This window comes from Sceloporus undulatus, chromosome 2, assembly GCF_019175285.1.
Source record: "Sceloporus undulatus isolate JIND9_A2432 ecotype Alabama chromosome 2, SceUnd_v1.1, whole genome shotgun sequence".
Taxonomy (NCBI): domain Eukaryota; kingdom Metazoa; phylum Chordata; class Lepidosauria; order Squamata; family Phrynosomatidae; genus Sceloporus; species Sceloporus undulatus.
Window position 1 is genome coordinate 3,317,609 of NC_056523.1, and position 16,751 is coordinate 3,334,359.

Sequence of the window (16,751 nt, forward strand, 5' to 3'; positions counted from 1 at the left end):
CCACCGACCTCGATATTACATTTGCCCAGTCCTTTAATACCCGGAGTAGTTCCATCTCGGTCCCGAGACTACGATTAATGAGAAACCCAGCATATCCGTACACCCTCTTACTATCTCGTGCTGCCGCATTTCCCACTGTTTGTTCCATTCCCATCAAGTATGAGCACCCTTTCTCCTTTGTGGAACGAGGAGGCAAAGAAGGTGTAAGAAACTACTGCATTTCTTTCCCACTTGTTAGCACTTTCATCCACTTCTCCCAGGCCCAGGGCCTACCATTTCCTTATTCTTCTCCTTTTGCCTACAGACACACAGACCCAGCATGGTCCACGCAAGGAGCGGAAAAATAGCCAGGTGTGACATAACTCCGCTCCGCAGACTGGTGCTCAAGAACAATTCTTGGGATAGACTGAGTTCCATGAAGGGACTTCTGGCAAGGGATGGATTGCATCTCCCACCAGTTGGCAGGAACCATTTAAATATATGTTGATTTAAGTTCATTGTTGCAACAAGGTACAAGGCACCTCCTTCACACAACACTGCCTCCAGATGTGTGACTGCGGAAAGATGTGCTTTGTGGGGTAGTAATCACTGAAGAAAACACCGGTTCCCCAACCCTGCCTTAAAGCGCCACCTGTGACTGGCATGTTAGAGATGTGTGGGCTAAATGTAGATGTGATTGTGATTGATGTTGTAGTATTTGTTCATTATTTGTTGTTATGGTGTATTGATATAGTCCTTGTTAAGGTAAAACCTGCCAATGCAGCCCCAATTTAAAAGAAAAAAAAGTTACCTTTGTTGGAGGTAGAAACTTCAACACTATAGTCCCAGTACATGAATCTACTGTAAAACATGTGACACGGTGTTATGTACTGTTTTATGTAGATGACATTATCTTAATATATGAATCAAATGAACAACAAGCAGAATTTGAAAGCCAATTAAGAAAACTGTTGAACGAAATGCCTAGAAAATCGATGTAAACATATATTGGGAATGGAATAGATCATAGAGTGGAGAGACCACAAGGCCATCCATCATGCAAAAAGGAAATCTAAATCAACATAGCAAAGGTACTACTAATAATTTCCTACTTTTAAAAAATAATAAAAAAAACACAACTATTGCAAGTTTGGATGTAGATACCAAACCCTGGGAAAACACAATGACAGTAGTTTTCGAAATATCTGAAAGCCCACTGTTTTTGAAACAGGCCTGATTTATCTAGGAGTATTACTGGCAGCTTACTGTATACTGTATATTGCAAAACTAAATAGATCCAAATTAATAATGTAGTCAACATTTCACGCAGAAGGTAGAAAATCCAACTCCAGAACGACGGTATGATATCAAAAGAGTATACAAATTACAATTAATGGTAAGGATCCAATGAACTAGAATTTTTGTTGATGCAGACCATGCTGCTGAGAATAATGTAGAAAATCCACTTCAGGGATATAAAACGTATCAAATCATTGAATGATTCGTGTAGTAAAAAGAAGGAATAGTTGTAATATCCAGTACAGAAAACAGAATCGTTTGTCAACTGTATGTAATGAAATTTACGGTTTAGACAATTGTTATCAGCCTTAATATGAACCAAGTAGGCTGTGTTTTTCCTTTCTCCCTCCTTCCTTACTTTGTCTTAAAGCCTTTAATATTTCTTCTAATATTTTAAATCGTTTTCTTATATTCATTGATCTGTCCTCTCCTGCCTTGCAAAATACTACAAAAACAACTATGTTTCTTTAGTCTTTGCTCTCTAACTTCACAATGTCCCTGATCAGATTTGATTCTCTTCCATAGGATGTAATAGATTCGATGAGCTGTGCTTCTTCCTATCCACGACATGGTTTTTCTGGTAACCATGGGAGATAACCTAGTCCCATTTCAGAACCTTGGAGGTTGTTGACACTGTTCTGAGGAGATTCTACCTGACACAAACAAAGGGTAAGTCCATGAAGAACCACCCTCAAGCAGCTAGGTTGTTCCCAGTATCGGACCTAGTGTTACTGTGCACCTACAATGCCTGATCTGCTTCAGTTATAGTTTGGCATCGGAACAATGTCCTGCCAGGAGCCTTCAGTGGTCCCTCTAGCTGTATCCAAAATAGATGCGCACAGATAAATCACCTGCTCTGGGATGTAGCAAATAAGTTCAAACCCCTTTGACTGGTTGGTTGTTGCCACCAATCAAGAAGGATGTCTGATCTGGGCCCGCTGGAGTTCCAAATAATGCCAGATTAGGGGGGTGGTGAGCATTTTGTGACTCCCAATAAAAGAGGGGGAAAAAAAGTAGGATCAACACAAATCTTGCTTGACTACAACCAATAGTGTTTGTTATTACCCACAAAGTACTAACAGCTCAATTCTGATTCAAATTCACAAGTTAACATTAAAGGTGCATTTGAACCAAAGGACTGACCCAATCCAGGTCACTCGAGGCACAAAGCAACATTCTATAATAACTTGGTTCAAGAAATGATTTCAACACACCTTTTTGTCACAATCAAAAGAGTGGTAACTTGTGGCCTGTCTTGGAGCATTTTAACATGCTACAAGAAGATTGGGAGATATCTGCGGAGATTTACATGGCAGCTAATTCCTCTGCCTTAGCAACAATCCACATCCATCTTCGATTAATGTAGGAAATGACCATGGCCTTCATCCTCCACATTTACAGCCACCACTGTTGAGTTGCCTTGAATCAAAAGAGGCTTCCTTTGGAAGACACATATCTTGTGTTTTTCATATAAGTGATATGCCTCAGTTCACCCACCCATGGTCAGGGAGCTTTATACAGTCCACATGTTATAGGATGTTTCCACCTCCATCGCTGAAAAAAGGCACATTGGTTCTTACCTGTGAAATGTTTATTTTCAGCAATGTAGGTGGACGAAAATTCTCTCCACCTAGAACTGAGAGACTGTTTTCCTTGGCTCTGCAAGGGTGGCTGTTAGTAAGTTACTTTAGTTTGAGTTCATGGTAGTTTCTATTTTATAAACTCTATATTGCATTTAATGCTCTCGAGTTGTTTTCATCCTCAGCCTATTATATGACTAAAGGATGGTGGGGGCTGCTCCCTCTGCTGGCAACCTTCAAGTCTGTTTTCCTCTATTCAGAGCAACGAGATGGAATCAACCTTTTAAATCCTTTTTAAATAAAAGATGGTAAGCCTTCATCTTATCTTTAGTCTCAAGCAAGAATTTCCTCCACCACAATTTGCCCCAGTAAGGTGGAAATGTCAGTTTTGTTTGGAATGGGCATCTAGTGCCAGTTCTTTAGTTGCACTTGCCCTGCATGGAAACTGAACCAGTTGTGCTCTTGGATTCCATCGAATCACATTTAAGCTAGTGTCTCCTGAAATAGCCACTACCTTCAACCATGTTAATGCCCTGGCAGAACTTTATTTGCTCTACATGTTTTTTTTTAAACAATGTGGCTAGGCCACACATGATCTGCTCCGCAGAAAAAATGGAAATAGCAGAGACAACTTTCTGAGCATAAAACTCTGGCAACCACAAGTTGGATCTGTTGATTCCCATGACAAATGAGGTGAATTGTAACACTATACACCCACACCCATACCCACACACTCCCTCAGAGTGTAGTGGAGTGTCCTTCTTTGGAAGTCTTTAAGCAGAGGCTGGATGGCCATCTGTCAGGGATGCTTGATCTGGATTTCCTGCATGGCAGGGGGTTGGACTGGATGGCCCTTGTGGTCTCTTCCAACTCTATGATTCTATGGAAACAGCCATTAGATTTGGTCTCTCTCAATAAAAACTATGGGGCCTTATGACCGTCATAAAATCTGCATGAAATGAAGTATTTGATGCAAAGTCAAGGCTTTCATGGCCGGCCCTACTAGTTTTTGGTGGTTTTCAGACTTGTGGCCCGTTCTAGCAGAGTTTCTTCCTGACTTTTGCCAGCTCTGTGGTTGGCCTTCAGAGAATGCTTGCCTCGAAAAAAAGTGGATGTATACACACACACACACAACACACCCACTGTGTGAGTCTGGGAATGCAGGAGTGATTGCATGTTATTGTTCTGTGCTGAGCGAGGCCTCAGGCTGGGAGGCTAATGCAAAAGGGGATTGTGTCTGCTAATTGCTGATCATTATCTGCTGGGAAAGTCCTTGACCTTGGCCCCATACAGACAGGCCAAAATAAAGCTGCTTCGAGTCACTTTGAGATAAGATGCATGCATCATTTCAACAGCACTAGAGTCGGAAGCCACTCCAAAGCCATGCTCCAGTGCTTTGGCTCAGCTTCTGGGCTCTTAGAATGCATGCATCATTTAAACCAGCATACCCAAAATGACCCGAAGCAGCTTTACTTGGCCTGTCTGTAAGGGGCCAAAGAATGGTTTCCCATTTGCATTTGATGAGTCCTTATTTTGCTATTGCTCAGGACTGGTAGCCAAAAATGCCAATAGGAAACCCACTCAGTCGGGGCTTTCCCAGCAGATAATGATCAGCAATTAGAGCACACTAATCCTGTTTTGCATCGCCTCCCAGCCTGAGGCCTGCCATCAGCACAGAAACAACATTACATGCAAATCACTTCTGCATTACCAGACTCACAGAGAGAGAGAGAGAGAGAGAGAGAGAGGACGAGAGAGAGAGAGAGAGAGTGTACATACATACATCCACCCACTTTTTCCCAGGCAAGCATTCTCTGAAGGTGCCAGCCACAATGTTGGCGAAACATCAAGAGAAACTCTTCTAAAACACGGCCACATAGCCCAAAAACCCTACAACACAGGCAGAGTATTTGATGTGAAGGCCCAGACACTTGGATGTGGGGGGTGGGAGGAGGAGAATCCTTCCCTTGAGGAAGATCAGGATCCTCCAGCTTCCATTGATTTGAGTTGCCATTAAACTCCAATATATTAATTTTATACAATAATACCATAAAAACAAATACGGTACAATGAAACCATATATACTCGATTGTAAGTTGACCTCTTATATTAGTCGAGGGTGGGTTTGGGGGCCAAAATTATGGATTTTGATATGACCTGTGGATAAGTTGAGGGTTAAACTTAGAGCCATGTAATGAAGGATGTAAAAGACGAAGAAGAAAAAACCCAATGCCAATGAACTTACAAAATTAAAACAGGCATAACTATTTGTACTCATACGAAAGGCTGGATGGATAAGAGAGTAGAAGGAGAGGGGGGTCAGTGCTTCCAGGGCAGATTAAACTCTTGCCTTTCACCAGGGGATGGCTATAATATGAGTTAAAGGTGCGTTACAGAGCGCCCAAATACAGCGCTCTGCTGGCGCCACCGGTTGCCTCGTCCGGGAACTGCAGTGGTCAAACCGCGCGGTTCCTGGATGCTACAAAAAGAAGCCCCAAAATGGCGCCGCGAGTTGCTAGTCACGCACTCACGGCATCACTTCCGCTGCGTGACGTTATGCATCCGCGACGTCAAGATGGCAGCACCTGTTAGAATGGGCGCTGCCATTTTGTACGTCCTCAGGACATACTAGGGTTAGAGGTGTGCATAAAGCACGCCCTTTCCTAACCCTAGTGTGTCCTGAGAATGTACTTTACACCCGTCTGTAATGGGCCTAAAGTACAGTACTTACATTGACCCATGGATAAGTTGAATCAGGGCTTTGGGGGGGGGGGGGGGGTCAGTTTTTTAACCTAAACTCCTATACTTATACTTGAGGATATACAGTAAAAGCTGGAGCTTTGCAACATGTATAATGTGAATTTTATTTGGTCCAATAAAAATATCACTGTTTTGAGGATTTGGGGTGATACTGTACTTTGCTTTATGACAAACACAGCTACCCCAGGCTATGACTAACATCATTATTTTTCTTTCTTTCTCCTTTATCATTTTTGATATCTCTACCTGATGAAGAAGATCTTGAAAACCCTGCAACATGTATAATGTGCATTTTGTTAGCCAAAAAAGGTATCACTGTTCTTGAAAAATTCAGTGTTCTCTTCCTAACAAAGGGGCTTCTATCCTCAAAGAGAGCTTGAGACAAATTGGATCTCAAAGGCAGTAGTTTTTTGTCTTGCTAATGGTATTTATCATTTAGTTCCTGGACTGAATCTCCCAGTAGCCACATGGCCCACCTGCATGAACACCCTTTCATAATTGAGGACAACAACTACATAATCTTGATTAAATGGAGGGCTATCATCATCATTTTTTTTCTTTCTCCTGAATCATTTTTAACACCTTTGTCTGATGAAGAAGCTAGTGGAGGTCTGAAAGCTTACAAAATGTATAATGTGCATTTTGGTTGATCCAATAAAGGTATCACTTTTTTGTAGATTTTGGATGATATTGTGCTTTGCTATATGGTCAACACAACGACCCCTGGATATGTTTTCTATGTTGGTTTAAGTTCACTGTACAACAAGGTAGAAGGCATATGAAAAAACACTTGTTTCCCAGCCCTACCATAAGAGTGGCATAGGCAAGACACTATGCCCACTAAAAATCAATATTTATGCTATTACAATGGGCCCTTCCCATATGCGGGGGATCCATTCCAGACTCCCCTGCCTGTGTAAAGAAAAAAACTGTATGCTCAAGCCCCACTGAAAACTATGGAGAGCACGCCTCATTATTCTTTCCAAGGCTTGCCTTCTGCATAAAGTCAAATCTGTGTATGGTGCATCCGCATATGGCATGGGCATGTTGTATTTTTCTTTTGTTGTTCATTTTGTTCTCTAACAGGAAGTCAACTTCTGGTGACCCTATGAGTGAGAAACCTTGAAATGCTGCAACCATTAACTGTCCTACGGGATCTTGCAAACTCAAGGCGATGGCTTCCTAGACTGAATCAATCCACCTGTAGTGTGATCTCCTTCTTTTCTTACTGATAGCGTACAAGTTGGGTATTTTCTTTCATCTCTTGGATTGAAGCCTTAGACACAGTACTACCCATACTTATCATCTGCTCTTCAGTCTCTATCTGTGTCATCCTTCCATACACACTATTGCTGCTTCCCATTAGCTGTTAGCACATTTTGTCTGCCTCTTCAGCAAAAGCCTGTCTTAAGAGACCCTACTACCAGCTGTGCTAAGCACAGCCTCTTGCCTCAGAGAAACACACAATCCCTCCACTACATTTTAGAATGGAAATGAGCATTAACAAGAGAACAAAAGAGCCTTACCAAGACAGCCCATAATTCTACACGATTACATATACAGGGCTCATCCCTTTCACCTTTGGGCTGAATTAGGACCCACTTCAAAGTAGTGTGCTAATGCCACTATTATAAATGAATTTTAAAACATCTAGGGAAAGAGAGAGCCTTACCAAGGGAGTCCATGATTCCACGGGTCTCTGCCGTGATCTGCCTGTGTAGGGCTCTCTGGTCAGGATCCAGCAGGGCCCACTCCTCTGGGGAGAAAGACACGGCTACCTCTTCAAATGTCACCAGGCCCTAAAAACAGAAGAAAAAGGCTCTCACTCACATTGGACATCAAGATGGCTGACAACCATGCCAACAGGTATAAGGCTGATATGGCTCCAAAGGCATATTGATTCTTCAGTCAACACCAGCATGAGGACTGTAAACAAGGTCTGATCAATACATGAGCCTTAGCCCATGCTAGCTTCAATAAAAGGAGACTGGTTTTAAAGAAACATTACACAACTGAGGAAGGTCAACTGCAGATTGGGTAAGTAGGCCAAATGTGGGCATTTCAGCATGCCAAGAGAGATGATGCTGGGTCACTTCCAACTGCCATGTTGGACAGTTTTCTACTGGTGTTTTTTATTTTTTCCATTTTGAGGGGAGGGTTATGGAGTTTTATGGCATCCTCTCCAATTTGGAGGAGACAATGCCAATTAATCCTCTTTTGTCCACTTTTTCAGTGGATTTTAAAATGGCCCAATTTCCTCCTCCTATTGTCCCCCTCCCCCTTTGTTCTCAGCTTACTTCAGTTGATGCAAACTGAGTTCAAAGCGCAAAAGGAGTTGGCACTTCATTAATTCAGCCAGTGTGATGTAGTGGTTTGAATGCTGGATTAAGATTCTGAAGACCAGGGTTTCAGTCCTCACTAAGCCATGGAAACCCACTGCATGACCTAGGGCAAGAAAAACCCTCCCTCAGAACAAGAAACCTCCATGATAGGTTCACCTTAGAGTTGTCATAAGTTGGAAACAACCTGAAGGTACACAACAACTCAACAAAGTTATTCCTTCAGCAATAACTTTTGTCATCTTGATCACAGTCTTCTGCTGCCTGGCCACACATGTGACAGGTGGCATCTGTGAAATGTTAGAGGATATGTTATAGGGTGCTAGAGAGGGAGCAGAGAGTAAACTGCTGAGGTTTTGGCTGCTTTCCAGCCAATTTGAAAACAAACAGTTAATATATTGCCTGTCTGAAGGGTATGTATGTACATAACTAATTTTAAAAGACTGATAATAAATAAATTAACTACACAGTCCAAACCTATAAACACCAATATGGGAGAAGATCTATGAGATATACATAATTCATGGCCCAAGGCCCTAGTAGATCTACTTACAAAGAGACGCAAGATACAGTCTTCATATATGACCAGTAAAGTTCATATGTTCTCCAATTTTGAGCAAAATATTACCTGAAAACTGGCATTAAAAACAATTCCCCCACCCCTGCCTCAAACATTCCTGAGTGGCACTGGCCATCTTTCTTGTAGAGACCAACATTACCCCTGGTCCTGCTGGCTACTTGGCAGCTCCAGAAGCTCCAGTAACCTCTCTCTGAATGCCAGCTGCTGGACACAGAAGGGAAGGGATTTGTTTTGGACTGAGGAAGAAGGATGGGAATATCTATCATCTCCCATTTTGGGTTCAAGAAAAAGTTCAGAGAAAAAGGAGAGCAACTTTAACTCAAGAATGGGAAGACTAAAGACACAGGGATTCAAATCTAGAGAAGACATCTGCAAATTTTTACAATTTTAAAAAATCCAAAGCAAACGGAAACAAAATTCTCCACTAGTACGGAGAGGGATGTGATCTGGGAAAAGAAGAACTCCAGTCCTCTTATTCCAGAATTCCTTCTCCTTACCTGATCTGGTTCTGGTCCACTGGATAGAGGAAGATGCGACTGAGTCCTTGTTGGTGGTATCATTCCAGCCTCTGTGGGAGAGAACAAGGTGGGGGAGAATCCAGTCACATATGTTGCTGTTAGAGGTTGCAATCTTAAAGACTCACTAGGAACACTAGGAAGTATGGGCGCATGTCAGCTAACAAAGCCTCTGACAAATAAGCTCCTTTTTACAAAGTCCTGTTACACCTACCTTGCTCCCATTTCCTCTTTGTCCTCTGTACAGCTGAAACTATTTTAGCAGCGTGTTCACTGGAAGCATAGTGAAAGATGGCTGGAAAAAAACATAGTTTTTAGCATCTGGTTGCAGCAATCTTTTTGTAGTAAACAATGCACTAACGCTTGAGCTGAGATACAGTGGGATTCTGCTCTAGCTGATCCTACTGCAGCTGTGTGTGCCTGCCTATAACACACAAGGGAAACAACAGCTGCCTCCAGAGACCTTTACTGAACATGAAGGAACAGCTAAAGAGAAAGAAAATGGAGAAAAAAAATGAAGCCTGTCTCCACAGTTATTCCCAACACTTAAAAAAAAAAACCATAGCTGTTTTGGTAGCCATACCAACACTGAAATTGCAAGAAAAGTTGGAATTGGTGAAAGAAAAAGTCATTCCTGATTTTATTTTGGAAGAAGCCTTCAGATGGGTTCTAGAAGATTAGAACATTAGTACTTACCTGAGATACGTCCCTTTCCAGCAGAGAAGGTCCGAACATCCTAACAGCGGATTGAGGATGTTTGGCCCTTCTCTGCTGGGAAAGCCAAACATTTTTGTTTAATTATGCAAGATTTCCCAGACCTCATGGTTTCACTTCACATGTGCATACTATTAGTTTTGGAGAAAAAGTGTGCTAAAACATGTTGCCATGCTCTTCCTTTTTTGTGGTTTAGGAACCCATCCCTAGTCTTCCCGTGTGATTTATGGCTCTCATGCCAAATTTTCTGTTAAAGAAGGAAAGCCCTGGAACACAATGAGTTTATTTGCTGAGATACACCTGTATTCTCTTGGAATTTTTGGCACAAAAGAACACTTCCAGACATGGAAAATGCAAAGGATGCTTGGATGCAGTGGCTTGACTGTTGGACTGGGGCCTGGGAAAAGCCTCCCATGAGCATTGAAAGACACTTGACAACCTTGGGTCCCTGCTCTCTCGGAGCCTGACACACCTCACAAGACTGTTGTACAGACAAAGGATAGGGTGGCAAAAGCCAGCTCTGAATAGAAACACACAGGGAACAAGCTGTGCCTTGTAAGCCAGAGATGCATAAAATCAGCTTCTGCATATGGAGAGGAACAATGTCCATGCTGTGCAACCCTTGAATCAAATAGCAATGTTTTGCATCAAATGTATCCTGGACAGCAGGATGTGCAGTGGCACTGGAAGGTACATCAGACAACAATGTCACACTGTTTCTACAGAGGACCTGGGAAGCAGTAAAACAACCCAGTAAAATGTATAGCTGAGCAGGAATTCAAATCCCACTCTCTGGAGTCATAGTCCAGTGTTCAAACCACTACATCATGCTGTCTCCTACATTCACCTTAGAATTGCCATAAGTCAACAATGACATGAAGGGACACAACAAACAACAACAAACTCATGCACGGATTAAGCTAATAGAGTGGCGCTGGCGAAATCCAGTTCCAGATCCCACTGGAACTTAGAGCAGTACCTCCACCACCTACTCTCCCCCCCACACACACCCTTCTCACAGGTTGGTTGTTATGAGGAACATCATGCTATTAGAAAAATTAACTGAAAGAGGAAGGGCTGCTAGAGACAGCCAAGATCACTCCAAAGTCTATGCAACACAGTAAAGTTTATTACTTATGCAATTGAAAATGCATAAATTACATTGTATCTCCTATTGCCACGTACGGATGTGAGAACAGGACAATTAAGAAAGCAGATAGGAAGAAAATCAATTCATTTGCACTGTGGTGATGGAGAACAGTGCTGAGGATACCATGGATGGCCAAAAAGACAAACAATTGGATCCTAGAACAGAAACCTCCCTTGAAACCAATACTAAATAGAGGCTATCGTACTTTGGACACAGACATTATTGGAGAAAATAATGCTAGGAAAGGTGGAGGGAAGCAGAAAGAAAGGAAGGTTACCTGCTAGATGGATGAACTCTATTGAGAAGGCCATGGGTATGAATTTACAGGAACTAAGCAGAGCAGTGGAGGCCAGGAAGTCTTGGAGATGTCTCATCCATGGAGTTACCATGGGTTGAGATTGACTTGAAGACAGTTAACAACAACGTCCTGACATTAAATTTTTTAAGCTGGATATACTAGTAACATAACTCAAAACATTGCCTTTTACTGATTCTCAGATGTATTCTGATGCATAAAGAGACCTGCAGGATTCTGGACATAGAGCATTCATCCTTACCTTGCAAGGGGTCGCCTCCATCACCCTCCTGCTGGATCGCCCTGCATTGGGGACTTTGCCTGGGATTCACAGGAGACTTCTCAGCCACAGGGAGTTCAGAGTGAACTTCTACCATGAGCTTCTTGACCTGAAACAGCAGTCACAATTCAAGACATGGAATTTGGAAAAGGATGACAAAACGGCAAGGTTTTTGGGTAAGAAATTGGAACTTGTGTGTTATGAAACATTCAGCCACAGCCAAGTCAGCAAAACGTAAAGAGGTCATATGCCCTACTTTGAAAACAACACTATTGTTGGATACTTATGTTGGCTTTGAAATAAAAATGAAATGAAAAGAAGTCAACTAAGGTGCTTCATCCCTTAGAGTGAGAGGGGGCTATTTGTTGAAGTGGGTAGAAGCCTCCTGAACACATCAGGGCCAGATTCTGCCACTGGAATCATCCCAGAGGAAAGTCCAATTATATAGCGGTGCCAACAGGGAAACCCGGCACTTTCTTTGAAAACATGGCAGAAAGGAAGCACCGACCTGGTTTTGAAGCAAAATCACCCTTCCCAGAGGCCTTGGTGACTGTGATTCCACTTCATCACAAGGTGGACTGTCCCCACACTCATCCTTATCAAAGCCAAATCTGGGGCCCTGCATTTAGGAAGCTCCTCAGTGGGCTTTTGCCCCCCAAAGTCATCAGAGGTCCAAAAAAAGGCAGCCCAGAGCTAGAACCTGCTCACATTGGTCCCAGAAGGAAATGCTCTCACCTCTGGTTCTTTCTCTTTCTTTTCTGACTCTGCCCGACTCAGGAGAAAGCCCTCTGCCAGGGCCACCGCTTGGGAACAAGTCTCTGCCCCACATTCCCTGACCCAGTTCTTCATCTCTGAGGGTAAAATGGTCAGGAACTGCTCCAAGATCACCAGGTCCAGGATCTCATTTTTTGTGTGTTGCTCTGGCTTCAGCCACTGATGGCAGAGATGGTGTAGTTGACTGCAAACATCTCGGGGGCCCTTGCCCTCTTCATAGGAGAACTGCCTGAAGCGTTGGCACTGTGTGTCTGAGCTGACAAGGTCCTTGTCCAGAGACCTCTGGACTGTCCTCTTCCAGAATCCCCCAGTGCTCTCAGTACTGAGGCCATTGTAGCCTTTTCCTCCTTCAGGAACAGCTGAGGCTGGGTCATCCATCTGTATAAATTTTTTACACCAATTAAATTATTCCTCTTCTGCCTGTCTCAGGGAAAAGCTGTCCCTAAGATGTTCTGGTCAAACACCCTGTAAAACCAATACATTGTTGTGTTAGTATAGATCAGAGCTCCCAAAACATTTTTGGGCTACCATCCCCCCTCCTTTTTTGGGTGGCAATCCTAGCACCCCCCAGCAAATAATTTTTTATATTAGGTCTACTGTTCCCCATGTAATCATGTAGGTCTAGGGATGCCATATCCCACCTGTAGGCGGAACAATCCCTGTTTCGGCGGTGCCATCCCAGTCCCAGCCCGGTTTGGCGCTAAAACCGGGACGGCACCGCCAGCGGCCACCTCCGCCCCCGTGCGCACTGTGGGATCCTCCAAGGCCTCACTGAGGCCTGTGAGGGCTCTCCGTGGTCGGAGCTCCGGCCGAAGAGAGGCTCCCTCCCAGGCCCCAGCGAGGCCTTGGAGGCGGCTCCGCAATCGTGGGGTCCTCCAAGGCCTTACCGAAGCCTGGGAGGGCTCTCTGCAGTCAGAGCTCCGGCCGCGGAGAGGCTCCCTCCCAGGCCCCAGCAAGGCCTTGGAGGTGGCTCCGCAATCGCGGGGTCCTCCAAGGCTTCTGTGAGGCCGGGGAGGAGGAGGAGGCCGCTTGCCACCGCGGCGATGGCCGCAATGACAGGCGGCCCCCGCACCCCTTCCCGGCCTGAGAGGAGGCCGAGGCTTCCTCCCAAGCCGGGGAGGAGGACAAGGTTTAAAAATGTAGGACCTTTTTAAAAAAAAATTCCTGGCTAGGAATTTTTTTTAAAAAGGTCCTACATTTTTAAACCTTGTCCTACAATAGTCCTGGTTTGGAGGTCCTCAGGTATGGCAACCCTATGTAGGCCCCATGGCCACAGAATCGTATCTGACAATACTGACTTAATAGCAGAGATGAACATCACCCCCTACAGTCAGACATGACTAGACAATCTTGTCAAGGGAAACCCTTTACATTTACCTTTTCTACTGCAAATTCAAAACAACCAAACTTAGCTGCTACTCCCTCTGCATCCAGTCACCTAGAGAGCAGCAACCGAGCACATAGCGTAGCAGCGACCGAGAAGCTACTTGCTTTGCCAGCCTTGCAGTTAAGGCCGGTGCAGGCAAGAGGCTTCTTGGTTGCTGTTTGTCTGGCTGCTCAGTCGCTGCTCCATTTGTGCCTTGTCATCCTGGGAGCAGTGGCTGAGCAGAAGACCAAGAAACCTCTAACCCATGCCAGTCTTGTGCAAAGGTCAGTGTGGACAAGAGGCCTCTTGGTTGCTGCTCAGCCAGATGCTCAGTTGCTGCTCCAAGGATGACCAGGTGTAAGGGAGACATTTCTCCCTAAAGAGGAGGGACTCTCATTCCTTCATTGGGGCTGAGAAAGATGCAGCTGATGTGTGTAGGGGGTTTACAGAGGCCACATGCTCTGGAATAGAGACTGATGTGGGGCTGGAAAGGGAGAGATTTTAACTGCAGGAGTAGTTAAGCAAGGCAAAGAACTCTTTCTAAGAATTGAGCACGATACTCCTTCCCCAGACATGTCTTTCCCACACAGCTTCAAGTGTCCACTCTTCCACAAAAAATGCTTTCTTCTGCTTCCTCTTCTCAGACTGTCTGATGAAAGAAAGCAGGAGCAGCAGTGCAACTTCAACCTGCTAGCCAAGTTCCAGCAGAGCTCACAAAGCTCAGGCAGGGTCCCAAATGTGAAAGCTCCTCTTTGCCGCCACTTTTCACCCCACCACCATGTTCTCTAACTCCAATCTGTCCCAAAATGATGCCACTCTGAGCCACAGAAGCAATGACCTATGTTGAAGCCTCACACAAGTTTCCCAATTGCCACTACTAGCGAAAGACGCCGGTAAGGGAGTGAACTCACATGGGCAGGAAAGAGAAGGAGATAGAACCACATAAAAGATCAGCGCTGCTATGTGGTGTCTTCTGAGGACCCTGAAAAGAAGTTTAATGTAATCTTCATCCCCACCATGGTCCTAAAGACCATTGGTTCCCCTTGTCTTTCCTGCATGCCAATCCTTTGATTGAAGGTCCCTCTTCTGCCTCCTTTTCCCATTACCGCCCCCTAACACCCCCCTTCTACCTCACCACTCCCTTGGGTTCTTCTACTGCCCCACTTTGGGAACCACTGGATAAATAGTAATTTACAGTACACCATTAATCCTGGAATCTTCCACTGCCCTCAGGGATGAGGGAATATTTGGGAATCACTGGATAGACAATATTAGGTATTTAAAGAGCACCATCAATGTACATTGCTGTGTTAAGAAGTCTTATCTTGCTACAGGTACCCTAGAAACACCAGATCCTGTCTTATCTTGGAAGTTAAGCAAGGTCAGCACTGGTTAGTACTTGGATGGGAGATTGCCAACAAATACCAGGTACTGTACTTCCTACATAAAAAGCGAACCTCCAACAAAGGTAAACTTTAAAAAAATTCAGGCCTGCATTTGGCATGTTTTAGGTATATACCACCTTAAAAGTTTTCCTAATGAGAAAAGAATGGAGCCTTCTTGAGAAATTCAAAGGGGCTTGTAGGACCTGTTGAAGGACCAAACCCAAAGAGTACTATCACTGGTTACTCTTCATCATAAAAAGAAGTGCCTAGTGGGGTGAGGAGAGTTAACAGCAATAAAACAACCCCTCAATGAGTGATCTCTGCTGATATTTAAAAAATCCACTGGTGAACAGCAAAACAAACAAACAAACAAACAAATAAAATTGTTGCCCTACCAAGGAAAACAGCAGAAATAGGGGACAATCCTAATATAATTTGTAGGCCAGAATTTGTTTAAACAAAGGAGAGGTCTGAAGATAGGTTTATTTTAAAAAACAGAAAAAGCTTCCAAGTTTTGTACAAAGAGGTTGGAGGAGTGAATGTCATTGCTGAGCTACTCTGTTACTATTTATTTGCTTCAGAATAAGAATATGTGCACAGTTGCTTAAAAAAAGATGATAAACCTCTTTCATATGGCACAGCTATAGAGCTTTTGTGCCACATTGACCACTATGGCTCTGTGTCCTATGGGATCCTGGGATTTTTAGTTTTGTATCTAGAATTCTCTTCCAGAAAGCTCTTAGTGCCTCCCCAAACTACAAACCCCAGGATTCTAGAGGACATGGAACCATGGCCAAGTGCTACCAAAGAGCTACAACTGTGCAACATGAAGAAGTGCTTACAGTTCAACACAATTGTGACATTAATAGAAAGTATGAGCCAGCATTAACACTCAAAATTATAAAGAAGCCTTTTGTTCAATAAACTTGGTCTTTTTTGTTGTTTAACCTCCACCTAAGCCACTCATTGACAGGAATGGTGAGAATCTTGGTTATGGGAACAGAAACCTGAACCCACAAAACCACACATGTTGGCCCATATTTGGCCCACTAGGCAGGCAGTGAATGCAAGAGGGAACTGAAGGCCAAGGGGCAAGACAGGTGAGTAACAGGCACCTGGGTAGAAATTCAGGGTGAGGAACCTGCAAGGGACAATCATCACCGTTCCCCTACAGAGAATGGATGTCTCTTAGCTCTCAGATTGAGAAAGGGACTGGAAACCACACAGCTCTATGTGTGTAGGTTAATTTTTACCCCCTTACAAAGTAAGAAATTAATTTGGCAGAATTCATGATTTCTTCCAAGAGAAACTGAGGAATTTAAAGTTTTCTTACTTGGTCTTCTTGATATCTGCTTGCACCTCAATTTCAGAGAGGGGGGTCGGGCAGCTTTTCCCCTTCCACCCCAAAGAAGAGAAGATTAGCCCTCTGGTGCCTAGGCCTGGGAGCGGGGAGACAATGGAGAAGAAACGATGTTCTTTGATGGACTCCCCCTGCCCCTCACCGGCCGCACATTGTAAAGGGAGGGGAACGTAGGCAGGATGTAGCTAAGACATGGGGGCCTGGCACATTCTTTGGGAGGAAGAGACAGAGGATAGGAAAACCTTTGCCTTTCTCCTTATTTGGGTTTCCTGCCTTTGAGGGCTGGCAAATAAAATACATAGATAAATGGCTTTTCATCTTCCTTATTTTAGTCTTCTTCCAGATCTATTTGGTTCCATTTTCAGAAGAGGGGGG

The 16,751-nt window shown here is 43.9% G+C and overlaps 1 protein-coding gene across 4 annotated transcripts in view; it reads right to left on the reverse strand.

Moving 5' to 3' along the window:
* LOC121923009 (zinc finger protein 202-like) overlaps positions 1-16,745 on the reverse strand; it is a 27,491-nt gene extending 10,746 nt beyond the window's left edge. The window contains exons 1-7 of one of the 4 annotated variants that reach the window (XM_042453075.1): positions 16,350-16,745; positions 14,543-14,613; positions 12,227-12,730; positions 11,474-11,600; positions 9,267-9,347; positions 9,035-9,105; positions 7,291-7,417 (exon numbers count right to left, since the gene is read on the reverse strand). In XM_042453075.1, the coding sequence (XP_042309009.1) occupies positions 7,291-7,417; positions 9,035-9,105; positions 9,267-9,347; positions 11,474-11,600; positions 12,227-12,643 (823 nt within the window). In that variant the 5' untranslated portion in view covers positions 12,644-12,730; positions 14,543-14,613; positions 16,350-16,745. The other 3 variants (XM_042453078.1, XM_042453077.1, XM_042453076.1) reach the window with 3 other exon arrangements.
* Between the last annotated feature and the right edge of the window lie 6 nt (positions 16,746-16,751).